The sequence below is a fragment of the Oncorhynchus clarkii genome, chromosome 32, assembly GCF_045791955.1.
Source record: "Oncorhynchus clarkii lewisi isolate Uvic-CL-2024 chromosome 32, UVic_Ocla_1.0, whole genome shotgun sequence".
Taxonomy (NCBI): domain Eukaryota; kingdom Metazoa; phylum Chordata; class Actinopteri; order Salmoniformes; family Salmonidae; genus Oncorhynchus; species Oncorhynchus clarkii.
The window spans coordinates 20472728-20488378 of NC_092178.1; the positions used below are offsets into that span (position 1 = coordinate 20472728).

At 42.3% G+C, this 15651-nt stretch overlaps 2 protein-coding genes across 11 annotated transcripts in view; one reads left to right on the forward strand and one right to left on the reverse strand.

Annotated features, from left to right (window-relative positions):
- Nucleotides 1-8896, forward strand: part of LOC139392064 (thyroid hormone receptor associated protein 3b) — a 44362-nt gene extending 35466 nt beyond the window's left edge. For 6 of the 9 annotated variants that reach the window (XM_071139732.1, XM_071139733.1, XM_071139735.1 and 3 more), the window contains exons 4-11: nt 322-978; nt 1164-1342; nt 2001-2112; nt 2325-2400; nt 3729-3913; nt 4131-4407; nt 5180-5341; nt 5919-8896. In XM_071139732.1, coding sequence (XP_070995833.1) covers nt 322-978; nt 1164-1342; nt 2001-2112; nt 2325-2400; nt 3729-3913; nt 4131-4407; nt 5180-5341; nt 5919-6152 — 1882 coding nt within the window. In that variant the 3' untranslated portion in view covers nt 6153-8896. The other 3 variants (XR_011629635.1, XR_011629636.1, XM_071139737.1) reach the window with 3 other exon arrangements.
- On the reverse strand, nt 8883-14820 carry LOC139392067 (protein eva-1 homolog B-like). Of its 2 annotated transcripts, none has more exons than XM_071139752.1 (3): nt 14391-14820; nt 11438-11633; nt 8883-10930 (listed from the first exon to the last, which is right to left on the reverse strand). In XM_071139752.1, the coding sequence occupies exons 2-3, from the start codon at nt 11577-11579 to the stop codon at nt 10500-10502; spliced, it is 573 nt and encodes a 190-aa protein (XP_070995853.1). In that variant the 5' UTR covers nt 11580-11633; nt 14391-14820; the 3' UTR covers nt 8883-10499. The 2 variants fall into 2 exon arrangements, with proteins under 2 accessions (XP_070995853.1, XP_070995852.1); XM_071139751.1 differs by lacking the exon at nt 14391-14820 and adding an exon at nt 13592-13685 and having other exon boundaries at nt 9254-10930.
- Between the last annotated feature and the right edge of the window lie 831 nt (nt 14821-15651).

Genomic DNA, 15651 nt, shown 5'->3' on the forward strand with positions numbered 1-15651 from the left:
GCTGGCTGTTGTCCTCTGCTATGCATTGAAAGTAGGTTCAGTTGTATGAAATCCCACTAATTTTGGAGGTGGAGATTAAGTATAATTATTTCAATACCAGACCTATGCTATTGTAAGTGTTACATGTCATTCTGTGGTGTTGTCACCTCTATGGTTGTGCTGTCTTGTTTGTTGATCATCCAATATTTGTACCCCTTGTGACGAAAAGCATTCAAATTTAATCAGTGCCCTGTTACAAAACTGGGATTCTGTAACACAACTAGACATTCTTCTTTGTATAACATGTTGTAAAGGTCCATTTACTTCTGTCTGATTGTCCAGGTTCTTGGCAGAAAACAAGAGCAAAAAGCAGCAGGCGGCGGCAGAGTGGGAGAATGGCCGGGACAGGGACCAAAGCACCACGGACGGAGACGGCAGAGAGAAAGGCAAGAGCAGGACTAGCAGTGGCCTCTTAAACATAACAGCAGGATCCTTCAGCTCCAAGGCCGATAAGTCCCTGCCCTTCCTGGACAAAGCTGAAGAGGCCTTCCTCAAGTCTCAGGCTGCAGGGAGAGAGAGGGAGAGGGAGGCAGAAGAGGAGGCCAAGCCCAAAGGAGCCACCCTGACAACACGGGACGTGTTTGGGAAGTGGGAAGACGAGCCCCATTACTACCCCCCAGGGAAGGATGAGGAGAGACTGAGAGACACGGCCGAAGATGTGGTGGAAGACCTGGAGCACATGGAGGAGGAGCTCTACCGCAGCCGCAAGCAGGCCTCCAAGAAAGAAGAGAAGTCCAAGAAGAAGGAGAAGAAAGACAAGGAGAAGAGCAGTACGTCCCCAACCATAGCAACCGTGGCCCTTAGGGGTTCAGGTAGCAGGGAGAAGGACAGGCCCCTGGCCCTATTCCCCATCTCTAGGGTGGAGTCACCCCTACCCAGGCCCTCTGGAAAGAGGGATGACTTTGAGCTTAGTATCAACTCCTTTGACAAGATGCCCAGGTAAGCAGCATTACCATTATTGTTCATCAACAGACTGCTTGGAGGGTTAATGTTTTCTGAAAATATAATTTTTAACACAGGATAGTTTTTGATCTGCCTGAAAGTCAAAAATGTTATGGAACTCATCATGGTCTTGAACAAAACAGTTTTGTATCTGCTTGATCCACCTGGTCTCTCTTTCTCAGCTCCTCATCTGGAGGTCTGACCAAGGAGCGTGGTATGTCCAGGGATCTGGTGCATCCCGCTAAGAAAGATCACGGAGAGTTCCGTTCCATCTTCCAGCATATTCAGGCGGCTCAGCTCAGACGCAGCCCCTCTGAGCTTTTTGCGCAGCACATTGTCACCATTGTGCACTACATCAAAGGTAAGGTCTCTTATTGGGGACCATAAAGTGCTGTCTATGAAGCCACAGACACAACAAGGACAGCAGTGGGGTTTAGCTTTGAAATATTCACTATTTCCATGGACTGTTCAATCACTTGTCCCTTTGTAGGATTTACCAGCCACTCAGATTATTTACCAGCCAAAATATATATTTTCTGCTAAAATGACACGATCTTGGGTTAGCTATAAACATTTTTGGTAGGAGCGTTATATCTTCTCTTCCTTAGCAGTTGAAACTAATACAGAGAAAAACAACCTAGCTTGTGAACAAAACAATGTAAATAGCCAAGAAACAAGGACAAAGTCTAACTTCAGTAGACTTTCGCTTCAAGTAAACTTTCATGCCTGTATGCAGCGTTTCTGAAAATGAATCTTTCACTCAGTTCAGCCAGGTAATGTTGCAGCACAAGGTGGAATGGGTTATATAGGATTTGTAGTTATTTTACTTTGTGCGATTTTACTATAAATGTGGTTATACTTTTATTTATTCACAAAGGCACGTGAAATGTTTGCACTGTGGAGCCCTGAACACCCGCCAACGTGGCTGGTGAAATAGATCTCTTACCCGGTCTAATCTGTTAGAGATGTCCATTGACTAGAAAGACTATATAGATATTGTATCTGTCCTCCATTTGCAGCCCAACATTTCAGCTCTTCAGGCATGACTTTAAGTGAGCGATTTGCCATGTACCAAAGAAAAGCCGCTGAGATGGAATTGATGAAGCCAAGGAAGAGTCCAGAAATCCATAGGTAAGGCAGTCTTTCTCATAAGTGTCAGCCAGTATTGGTTGCCTTCTTTTCAGATTGCTATGAGTTTACGTTAAGCGTTCAATATAGCTGCAAAGTTGTGTGTTCAACAAATTAAATACTCTCAAATACTTTGACACTATAGTGTGTTAAGTACATGCTTTGATGAAGCCATATCCAACTCACCTTGTGCCTTTTCCTTTTGTGTTCTCCAGGAGAATCGATGTCTCCCCCAGTGCGTTTAAGAGACACTCTCACCTGCTAGATGAGCTGGAGGACTGCAGCTACAAGGTGACCGGCCTTTTTGACATTTAATGTAAAAATATAAGGTGATTGAGACGATCCAAAGCAGCAGTGTTCAGCTTGTGCTTTTCTTTTAAAGGAGATGCATAAGCCTAAATCAAAAAAGCCCAATTTGTGTATTGTAATCCCAAGCGAGCCCCCCAGCCTATGAGATATGGTTATTGAGCGGGTATGTACGTACCCAAGAAAAAGCTAAAAGGAGGTGACTTAAGATGCTGTGTCCAAGCCTCTCATGGGACCCTAAGCAATGCCATCGTAAGTATTTCTCCTCAAACAAGCAACATGTTTTCAAGTTCAGTAAAATGATTTTGTTTTTAAAGGATATCTTAAAAGCATGCTCCTGTTTCCCATGAGTGTGTATATGTCTGTTGATGTGAATGTCTGTTACTTGGCCAAGTTACTCCGTTTAATAAAGCCTTAGAAAATGAACTAAGATTACATTAACACACGTGATTGATCTGTTTACTTGAGTACATCAATTCAAAATACTTTGATATAGAGCTTAAGTTATTTGGAAGAAAACATTTCAAGATGGCCTTGGCTCTCTGGAGGGATGCATTTATTGTGCAATCACCAGCAGATGGGGTGCAATACTACAAACACACACCTTCCTTATTTCACTGCATGTATTTTTATTTATTTTTTACTTAATCTTTGATACATTCATAGGTTGCACCTCAGTCACTGTCACGTCATGCCATTGTTATGAACGTTCTCAAGATGCCCTCGTGATAAGTCCAGTCATTCTGAACGGAGGCTAATGACTGTTTTGTTTAAATTATACGATAGTGGCCTGGAAATTTGACATTGCTAAAGTAGGAAAATATTTTGTAGGCAGCAACTTTGCCATCATTATGCTGCATGCTGTCAAATTTACTTTAGAAAGATGGAAATGTCATTATCTTGCAAAGTTTCTCAAAAATAGCTAGCAATGCTAATGTTAGCCAGCTAAAAACTGGTGGTCTTCCCTCAATCTTAGCTAGCTAGCTAATGTTATACTGCATCTAAAGTCAATCTGGCGACATCACAATGATGACTATTTTCTTACTAATTATTTGCCTCCTTTTGAAATGTGATTGTATTTCCAAGACACTGTACTGCACTTTTTAATAAATCTCCATCAGCGCTCATTGACAATGCATTGAATAGAATGCTCAGTTGGGCACCAGTCCTAAAACGAATGTTCAAAACAATATTGTGACGAAACGTGCAACCCATGAAATGGAAAGGCATCATTACTTCATTATGTTGCCCACTTCTAAGTTGTGGTATCGGAAGTGGCAAATAACATAGACCGCACTTCCATATCTCCACAGGATCAGGGTAAAAAACCTAAAGGTGACCCAATGGACCTGCGTCTGGATATAGAGCGCCGTAAAAGGTTTTCTGGGAAGGAGCCTGGGCAGCATAAACGGGACGGGGGCAAGGGCTCCGGAGGCTCCCGAGGACCCAGCCAAGAGAGGTCCTCAGAGAGATCTGCCAAACACCACAAGAAATCCAAGTAGGCTTATTATAGTTTACTTTAAAATCACCTCCCCATAGTCTCCTCCATCCCTGAATTGTTTCTTTCATTGGAATGTGGTTATATAAACTATATGCATGTCATTTTCTCCACCCCAAGGTTTCTTTGCGATTTCATGTTCAGCACTTAAAATATAGATCCAGTTAAAATGGAGTCTAGTTTGTAATTTCCCCCTTTTTACCCCTCTCGCTCACAGAAAAACCAAGAAGAAGCGTGATCGCTCTCCATCCTCCTCCTCTTCCTCCTCCTCTCCCTCTCCCTTCAGAGGAGGGTTCAGAGGTAAAGACCACATGATGGGGGAGGAGATGGAGCACATGGACCAGGGCTACAATAAACCTCGCTTTGGGCCCCGGGACTACGGAGGCCCCATGGATAGGGGTCTCTCCCGGGATTATGAGGGCCACATGGAGAGGGGTCCCCCCCGGGATTACGAGGGCCACATGGATAGGGGCCGAGGACGTGGAGGAGGATTTGTAAGTTCTGCTCTCTGTGTGACGTATTCTACTGTTTCACCTAGCCAGCCTACTGTATGGACTGGAGTGCACTATGGAATGACTTTGATTGTCTTGTAATTTTCTATCTTTATAACTTCGCTATAGACTGTGCTTCTCTGCTCTGTTCCTTCCTCCTAATGATGATGATGATAAGGAAAATGAGGAGGATGATGATTCTATTTCACACTTAATCCATACCTGATTACTAAAGGTAAAGTAATACTCATGTGACATTCAGAAACACAATACTCAATGTAGAAGCCTGACTCCTCCTTCTCTCCACAGCCGACTGAGAGCCCCTGGTGTTCTCATCCCGCTTACTCGCTCTCTCGCTCTCCATCTCTGATGTATTTGATCTTTACATTGGGAATGCTTTCCTGCAGCTATAATTTTTTATTCAGGTCCAAGCCCTCAGTCCAAGCCCTCAGTCCAAGCCCTCAGTCCAAGCCCTCAGTCCAAGCCCTCAGTCCAAGCCCTCAGTCCAAGCCCTCAGTCCAAGCCCTCAGTCCAAGCCCTCAGTCCAAGCCCTCAGTCCAAGCCCTCAGTCCAAGCCCTCAGTCCAAGCCCTGTGAATATTGGAAATTATAATAGTTGATTGTGCTCAGACTAAGTTTCTCCTAGGTACATATCTAGGACCAGCTTCCCCTCCCTCAATCCTAACCTTAGCCATTAATAGGGGAAATGCTAGATCAGTGTTTATGGGCAACTTCACTCTTCACCCCCAGTCTGACCCTGTTTGTTTTGGTTTCAGCTCCCCAGAGTGAGAGGAGGTGGAAGGGGCTGGAACAGGGGCAATTACCAAGGAAACAACAACAGCAACCCCCCTCCTAATATGAGCAATGCCCCCCCAGAGCGCCCGCCAGACGAGGAGTGGGACCCAGAGTACACTCCTAAGAGTAGGAAATATTACTTTGTAAGTTTCAGCACTTACTCTTTATTTGAGTATACCATAATTACTCTTTATTTGAGTATACCATAATTACTTTTGTGTGAGCACTTCTCTGCACAATACCCCTAGTGGATTTGAATCCAAATAGTCTCTCCTAACATTCAGAGCTGATTTTGGTTCTGTTTTTACCAGATTAGAATATGAAAACATGGTCTTGATTCTGTTTTCATATTGTGATAGGTGATCATCTTTGCTCTTAGTGACATTAATACAAGATGTATACATGTTAAATCTGGAATCGGTAGCGGTGAAACTGCCACGTCTGTTTGCGATATTACAACAAAGACGTAGTTTTCCCTTGAACAGCATTGCACACGCAATAGAACAGCAGAGTATGTTCTATGATATTTTTTTACCATGATGTAGAATGCTCTGCCCCGTTTCAAAAGAAAACAAATGTGCTTGGGGCGACCAGTGGCACTGTTACACCAATGTGGATCTCGGCTTTAATAATGAACATTAATACATGTTAACACATTTTAATTTGCTGATGTTGTCTTGGAATCCTTTTCACTGATCTGACCGTTTACTTATTTGGCAGCATGATGACCGAGAGGGAGAGAAGACGTGGCTGGAGAGCCGTGGCCGAGGGGCCTTCCCTCGCAGCAGGGGACGCTTCATCTACCGCAAGGGCGGCAGCAGCCCCAACAAGTGGACTCATGACAAGTTCCAGGGGGATGGGGAGGAGGGGGGCGAGCATGGGGAGGAGCACCACACAGAGATGGACCATAAAGACAACATCCAGTCCGGAGACCCCTCAGCTTCCAAGCTGTAGTAGACACTCCTCTTCCTTCTTCCAGAGCTTTCTGTTCATCTGTTTGAGGTCATCTGATTATCTGCCGTCATCTCTGTGTAAGCTTGAAGAGTCTAAACTCTGGCTACCTGCCCTGCACCTAGTCAGTCACAGCATCAGAATGTACACGGTTGTTTTCCTATCGTTGACTCAAGCCACTTTCAGTAAGGGTTATATGGGAGAAAATGTTTAATTTAACTTGAATGAAGGGGCAAGCTACTTTTTTTTTTTTTTTAATTACTACCAGTAATTTGTATTTGTTTCTGGGTGTTTGATATGTAAAGATGTGCTTTGTTTGTCTTTTTATCTATATTTGCTTGTTTGTTACGAACAATAGCAGACTGGTTTCCGATCGTCTCCTGTGGGATATACTACAAACAGGATAAAGGAGTTGGTAAGCTAACTTGCCTACAGTAAATGTTATGAAATAAGAAAGTTATTTATTTTTGGAGTCAATTAGACCATGCCCAGATTGAAATAGGCATGGTCTAATTGACTCAACAACCAAAAATACCTATGTAAGTTTAGCTTTCTTAATGAACCAGAATATCTGTAGTTATTTCTGGTTGGCTAACTCATTGATCTTGCTTTGTAGTACACCCCTCTGGGTCCTCTGAAATGGTTACGTTATTGTAGCTACGTTGATTTAAAGCAAAGTAACTTTCCTCAAGACATAAAAATGACAAATGGATTTGTGCCTTAAAATTGATATTCATAGTGATATGTATTGCTCTTATACTTTCGTCGTACAGCTTTTCTGCTGTACTAGCTAAAGCAAGCCTTTAGCTAAACAGCTGTTTTGGGCAGTGCTAGGTTTTTGATGGTGTTTTGCATGACACTTTGGTCCCATGGGGTGGTAAGGTTAGATTCCAATCTCTACTGTGGGTACAGGGCTCATACTAGAACTGGGCGATGTGGACAAAAATCCATATCACGATAAATTGCCTGAATTGATGCGAGAACAATACATTTCTAACAATTAACACAGTTAATTATTTTTTTTAAATGATACTTTCAACTACTACTAGTTTGATGGTTGTAGCCATCAATTATCCAATTAACAATCACCCATATTAGCAAACTTTATTTAAAGGTTCTCATTTCTCTACTATAGGCTACTTATCGTATTGAACGATATCAGCAAAATGCCTGCGATTTAAATTTCGGTTTATCGTCCCAGCTACTGCTCACATACCAGTATGTCCTGCCACGTTGAGAATTCTCCATCCTACATAAGCATTCTCATTACCACCAATACTTCTGGTCTTCTACTTGTTGGAGAGTTGAGCTTGTTTCTGTGTGGTTTGTTCCCATTGATACTTCCTGTTTTTAAGCATCAAGAGGACTTTCACTGTGTAAAATGAAAGGTCTGCTACAAAAAAATATTTTGTTTCACAGCTGACAAATAGCAGGTGTATGTTTGTGCCTGTGTCATAATTGTAGGTAAATCACTATTTAGATTTTTTTTGAATATAATTATAGGAAAAATAAGTAGTTATGTAACAAACAAAATTATTGATATTGAGGCCTTTTATATTGGGAGTTTAAATGTTTTAAATATACAGAACAAAAATATAAACGCAACATGTAATGTGTTGGTCTCATGTTTCATGAGTTGAAATAAAAGATCACAATTTTCCATACGCACAAAAGCTTATTTCTCTCATTTTGTGCATAAATTTGTTTACAACCCTGTTAGTCAACATTGGTCCTTTGCCAAGATAATCCATCCACCTGACATGTGTGACATATCAAGAAGCTGATTAAACAGCATGATCATTACACAGGTGCCTCTTGTGCTGTGGACTATAAAAGGTCACAACATGTCTCAAGTTTTGAGGGCATGTACAATTGTCATGCTGACTGCAGGAATGTCCACCAGAGCTGTTGCCAGTGAATGTAATGTTCATTTCTCTACCATAAGCCGCCTCCAACGTCGTTTTACAGAATTTGCCAGTACGTCCAACAGGCCTCACAACAGCAGACCACATGTAACCATGCCAGCCCTGGACCTCCACATCCGGTTTCTTCACCTGCGGGATCATCTGAGACCAGCCACCTGGACAGCTGATGAAACTGAGGAGTAGTTCTGTCTGTAATAAAGCCATTTTGTGGGGAAAGACTCAGTCTGATTGGCTGGGCCTGGTTCCCCAGTGGGTGGGCCTAAGCCCACCTATGGCTGCGCACCTGCCCAGCCATGTGAAATACATAGATTAGGGCTTAATGAACTTATTTCAATTGACTGATTTCCTTATGAACTGTAACTCAGTAAAATAAGTGAAATTGTTGCATTTTTATATTTTTGTTCAGTCTAGAATAGCAGTTTATGGGCTTCATCATTTTTGTTCTTCCGTAATGTTCTACATCAAAAGGTAAACCTATACTATTGAGGTTATGGCACAAGATGACATAAGTATAACTTTTCCCTGTATGTGGCAAATAAATACTGTCAAACTATACTTGTTGGTGGAGCACGAATACAGGTGAGTAGATGTCAAGGAGCAGGTTTAGTCAGCAACAGTGCAAGACTGCTGCTTTGTGCAGTCTACCCCTAGACTACATTGTGTCCATACTGTATGTGTTGAGCATACTGTAACTGTAGGACTCTATTCTTTGTTTTTACGCTCTTACTCAAAACAGAAGCTGACATCTTTTCTACTGTTCCCTAAGAGATTTTAAGTACTTGTCATTAATTTTCAATAAATATTTTCTCTGGTTCACTTGAATTGTTTTGTCATGTACTACTTGCCTTTTCCTTCTGCACTCCTCATTTTAAAGTTCTGAGTTTTCAACATTCTTATCAAATGCCTAATGGAAACTCTAAAAGTTGTACACATCCACGGTATTTGTTATATTGCAATTCTTTGGACTTGACAAGATATACTGCAACATGTCTAACTAATTTTAGACATGAGTGCCTGCTTAGGACAATTTGATAAGGACTGCAGGAATTTAGCTGTGGAATTTGGTAATGAGCACATACTCGATATGCGACTGCAGACTAGTTGTGCGCGGTTCAGCTGTTTGTTCACCTGGAATTGCTAATAACCCATCCATCACTAGTGCAGACTGAAGTTACATAACCTCAAAAGCAAACACGGGTCACTCACTCAAGCAAAATTCAAGGAATACATGCCAGCCCAAATGGCACCCTATCCCATAGTGCACCACCTAACCCGAGCCCAAGGTCCTGGTCAAAAGTAGTGCACTATACAGGGAATAGGGTGCAATTTGAGACATACACCAGTTTTTTTTTTTATATGGCTGTTACAATCCCCAATTGAAGTAGTAAAATTAACAGGACACTTACTGGCACTGGACATGAACACTCCAGTCATAACAAGCAACCTTTTCATTCAGCATAGAACAGTTTGGGTTTGGAGGGAAAAACTCACCCAGGGAAGCCAAAAACAGAGGATCCCCTGGGACATAGCTGGGATGCACTGGATTTTGCACAAGGGAAGTAGTACCTTGGTAAGATGTACAGCACAGGTATGTCCAAAATGACACCCTATTCCCTATATAGTGCATTACTTTTGACCAGAGGCCATGGTCAAAAGTGGTGCACTTGGTAGGAAATAGGGTGCCATTTGGGGCAACAAAAACAGGTATTTTGCCCAGGGACAAATTACCTTTTCATAAGTCCTGAACAACCTCTTCAGGAGAAAGAGAGAGAGGCTGCAGGGAGTGTGGAAAGGGAAATCGAGTGTGCATCCCAAATGGAATCATTTAGGAGTTTGGTCAAAAGTAGTGCACCATGTAAGGGAGTAGGGTGCCATTTATGGATCCACAGTGTTGCTGCTGCTGTAACATAGACTGCTGGGACTGTGGAAAGGAAAACAGGAAGTTACTAGTCAGAGATGGTGGCAAACGAGGGGTTAAAGGATGGGGGATTCTGTGGGAAGACTTGTAGCCGGCTAAGATTAACATGGAGGGTTGGAGCTTGGAGCTCTTGTGGAGCAGCCTAACAACCATGTAAGTCAATAAGCAAATGTTAACATACATAAGACAGTGATATTGGTGGTTTCTCTAAGCTGTCTGCATTGTAAATCAATGTGTGAATGTCCAGTGGTCATGAAATTCTACTTTTCATTACCAAAATAAAAATGTATATGGATACTCATTGAAGTATAAACATAAAAGTGTGCATTGTATTGTGCAACACATTTGCCATAGTCATACATTAATGAAAAACGTTGAAAATACACATTGAATGAAAAGATGAAGGTGAATCTGTGCCTGCCCAGTAAAGTCCTCTACAGTCTCTGTCTGAAGTAGATAAAGTTCAGGGTTAATAAAATGTTAGGTCATTGAGTCACTTTAGGTCCTTTAGAGGTAGTGTACCCGTCCGATGGTCCCTGTCCCAGTGGTCATTATATCAGGCTGCCTGTTTCTCCAGATTTCTCTGATGATGCGCTCCCTCTCCTCCAGTTGCCTCGCCCTCTCCAGCTCATCTGCCGACGCAAACGCGTTCACGCTCCTCAAAGTACCATTTGATTGGCTGCTGAGGTTGCTCATAGGCACCGCAGTTAATTTAGGGATCTCAACCTCCTCCCCTTCTTCCACATCCACTTTCTCCTGTTCCTCATCTTCTTCACTAGACTTCAGTTGTCTCCTCTCTAGGGAGTGGGGAGTGTTGTTGTTCTTGGTGCGACCACGACGTGTGCTACAGGCGATGCCAGTGACCAGGAGGCACAGGGCCAGGAGCAGGCCAAAACACACACCCACCATGAAGTACAAAGCCAAGCTCTCTGGGTTGGCTAGATGGGTTTAGGAAAAACAGTTTAGATCACTCACTTACATAGCCTTGTGAAAACAGATTGTGTGAGCTTGCAAGATCAGGTTGGTTTTGATGCTATCAGCTACATTGCCAGGGGTTCAGTCAATTCTTCATTTCATTTAAACTAAATACAACAGCATGTGAATTGACTTTAACAATGCCTTGTTTGGTATCAGTTCTTGGCAAATCTCTTCACAAAGGGCCCCTGACTGGTCTTACTGTATAATCCACTTTCCTTTGGCTGTAATATGAGTGCAGGAAATGAGGAACTTTACACAATATTTGAGAGGTCAAGCATGCAGACACTTTCCCGGTACAGGGGTACAGGGGTGTCAAGCCAAAGCTAACAGAACACACAAGTCCCTGGAAAGGATTGTGGTTCTACTCAGAGGTTACAGATCTTTCGGAAAGCTTTCTTAAAGCATCAGAATTAATAAAGGGTTGCTTTATCCTAGAATTATAAGAAGAACAAACACGGATGTCTCACCTTTGATGTGAGCATAGCTCGCCATGCTGTTACTTAGCAGCTCCATGTCTTTTCTAATTGGTTCCATTTTGACCTCTGTTTGGTTGACACCATCCACCAACAATATGACGAGTTCTTCTGTTTTGACGACTTCTCTGGTCATCACATCTCTAGGTCTCTATGGTGTCAGTTCCGGGCCTGTCTCCAATACAAGGACCTGCAGTTCAAAAATAATTAACATACCGTCAGAACTGCCCCCACAAACAGGAAACAATCAACATTTCCTCTTCTACTATGACGCCAGTGTAATTTCCAATGAGAGGAACGGACTGTCATTTTGGACAGCCAGCACTCAAAGTGTCTAACTGTCTGAGCTCATTCTCTGGTCCTTAGGAGTCTCATAAGGCTTAGAAGAGAGTGTAACAGAATGTCTCCACCTATTTCCCACCCAATCATCCTCACTACAATTCAATGAGGTGTCAGAGGTCACTGGGATGTACACATTGTGCTCCTGGTAGTACGTCCCTAGTGCCCCACAGAGGACACCATAAACACAGAGTCAGTCAGTGTGCTTGCTTAACCACTAATTACTTCGTATTTCTGGTATTTCCGTAGCAGTGGCCCAGCTATTCCTTTCCTGTGTGCTCAGAGTGGGGGGTTCACTTTTCCCACAGAAACACGTATTTCACATGCACGCTAACAGTCTGTCTGTGTGGAGTCTCACCTCGAGGAGGAGCCAAAGTGAAAGGGAAGGAGAGATCTAAAAGACAAATAACACTATACAGTGTTACAGAGGTTGAGAGTGAATCTGGGGATTGGGGGAGGGAATAGGACAACAAAGTGTTGATGAAATCCAATGACTGCTGACTGATTGCTCCCTCCCTCATTGCCTGCATGCAATTCAACAACATCTGAGGCACTGGCAGACTGTTGCTCTTTCGCTGTGTCTTTCCTCTGGGAGTTTAAAATCATGCCAGCTATCATCAGGCCCATCAGGATCCTGTGTTTTCCCACCCTGATCTTTATCCCGCCGAGTCTTGGCAGCAGACCCTGACCCTGTTCACTCTCAAAGTACATTTTGCCAATTAAATGTTGGCCGCAATTGGCAGCATTGCTGCTTTGTTGGTCCACAGACTCATGGGAGATGGTGGGACTTGCCGCCTTGCCCCATCAGGGGTTCTCTGCTTATAGTTCTCTTGGCTAGATAATTGATTTGACTTTTGGAAGGAAATAGCTCACCAACTTCATCCTCAGTTTTTTTTCAGGCTTTAATGACAAGTGCTGTGAGTAATTTTGTTTGCAGTTCATTTAAAGACAAACAATATTTTCATTTAATTAGGCCTTGCTTGGCCTCGATTTTAATTTCCCAAATCCTACAAATTACCAGGATGGTGTTTCATCACCATGAGTCAGGCAGATTGAAAAGGATCAAGGTTAGGAAGGCTCTTTTTTTAAAAGAGGCACAAAAGCTCTCTTCATTTGAAAAATGCACCAGACACATTTCTGTACTTTTTTGTGTGTTTATAGTCTACTTCTTGGCATCTCGAAATCTAATCCCTTTCAAGCACATTCTCCTCCCTGTGCATTCTCCTTCCCCTCCCTCCCTCTCTTTGAATAGCCATGTATACCAATGCACTCCAAGCAGTTTTATCACAAACAACCATAAAACTTTAGCACAACAAACAAGAAATGTTACCGTCATAAGTTTCTCTCAGTCTCAAAATGTCTGCATGCTACATACCGGCGGTAACTGGTGATGGCTCTTTAAGTTACACAGTTCTGGTCAACAAATTCTAAGACAGACAGCATTAACACCTACCAGACAAGTTCAATAACTCCTGAAATGAACTGTGGACGTGCGTGTTTACATACCTCATTAAACCCTCTGCCTTCAACCCTACACATTTCCTGCTTGGATAAATCAATCAGATTCAAACAATGACATTTTAAACCTTTCAATACCTAAGGGAAATTCTACGGTAACACAGACTCAGATTTTTCACTTGAAAATGTATGTCAAACAAAAACCAATGACTGCAAAGTTAAACAAACCATACAACTATGTACAAGGACAACTTTTAACAATTTCCACAGAATTTTACAAAAACACATTTACTTGAAGAACAGTGCAGATGCAAAGTTTGGTAACAGAATGACGGCATCAAAAGCACAAACCTTCATTCTGTTAAAATCTCAATATCACTCTGTTGCCGTGGATTTTCCCGTAAGTATTATTCTTGTCACTGGTGCCTTAAAACAGATATCATCCAACAACACAGTAACTTTAATGGATAAGGTTGTTGTCATAATACAAAAAACATAGAGACAACAAAACTGCCAAAAGCACATATGGTCTTTAACAACATACATGTGTGGCAGGCTGGGAGACAGACTGCTCTGATCATGTTTAAGTGAGGATGTAGAGGCGTTTTGGGTCTCTGCTTCTGTTACTGCTACAGTGCCTATAAAGAGTTTTCTAGATGTGGCATTATGAAGTACAGACATGAATAAGAGTTAATAACAGTCTCTACTAATAAACCTCCATGTCATGTTGTTACTTCCAGAGTACAGGATCACTTTTTTAGGTAAACTCAAAGTGTTTTCCTGTACCATCACTCATTCATATATCCTTATGTACATATTCTTTATCCCCTTACACTGTGTATAAGACAGTAGTTTTGGTATTGTTAGTTAGATTACTTGTTGGTTATTACTGCATTTTCGGAACTAGAAGCACAAGCATTTCGCTACACTCGCATTAACATCTGCTAACCATGTGTATGTGACAAATAAAAAAAAAATGATTTGATTTTTAAATTGTTAGGAAATCAATCTCTTCCATAGAAAACATAACATGTAAAAAGGCAAGTGAATACATCCTTATCACTTGTGAGGACATCAACAGTCGGTCCTACATACAGAAATAGTGACAACACCATTCAACAACACAAGTGAACTGAAACCACTCACTCACCTTAATTTTGATAAAGTCAGTTGAATTTGTGGCTTCACAGTCAATCCACAGATCCAACAATGATTCTAAGTCTAGACTGAGCAGCTGTCCATCTCTGTGGAAAGCAAATACTGCCCCAGGCTGTGAAAAAAAGTGGAGGAGAAATCAGAGGATCTCAGAGGCGTAGAGGAGTAGGAGCAGTTAGTCCCATCGGGCTGTTATACTGCTGGTTAAGATGAGGAAAGATCCAAGGCTCAGGGGTGCTTAACCTGGCCTCTCTGTAAAGCTGAAGATAGTCCATTAGAGAACAGCCTTCACACATGCTGCCTCTCTCCTCAACATCAGCTGTGCTCCACCACCACTGCCTCTCTCCTCAACATCAGCTGTGCTCCACCACCACTGCCTCTCTCCTCAACATCAGCTGTGCTCCACCACCACTGCCTCTCTCCTCAACATCAGCTGTGCTCCACCACCACTGCCTCTACTCAGAGAGAGGGAGGACTGGCCAAACCTGGGCCAAAAGAGGCTGTCAAAAGGGAGGTGTTGAGAGAGAAAAGAAAAGAGAGAGAGGAGAGCAAGAGATGAGCTTGATTAGCATTTTCCAAAAAACACAGAGAGAAATTAGCTTGATTAGCATTTACCAAAAATCCCCAAACAACATTAGTTGCATTCCACAGATCTTCATACATACATACTTACACTCAGTCTGAGGTATACTTGTGCTATAGTCAGTGTCCTGTTAACTTGGCCTCTGTGTGTGTGGGCTATCTCCAGCTCTAGGCCATGCCACAGTGAGGAAGCTCTGTTCAGCGTTAACCCAGGAAGGAGGGACTGACTGGGGATTAATTAAACTTTTTGTGTTGTGATCTCAGGGGTTACATTCCAAATGGCACCCTATTCCCTATATAGGGAACTACTTTTGACATAAGCCCTATGGGTCCTGGTCAAAAGTAGTGCACTGTGTAGGGTATAGGATGCCATTTAAGACAGGCACATGGTTTTAGGGATTAATTTGTCCCTAGCAAGGTTTAAATAAACTGTTTCACACCCCCATAAAAGTCATACAAGTTTTTTTATGTGGTTCTTTGTGTTTGTTGTGTAAACCATAGTGATTTGTCCACATATTTCAGATTGATGAGGTAAACAACCATTTTTTCTTATTATTCCAAGGGGCTTTTACAACCAAAATGTTTATTTTGAATTCCTCTGTAAAGAACTGTTCTGAGCTAAACAGTGTTGATGTGGCAGTCAGTCCAGTGGCTTTCAAAAGCAGTTATGTGGT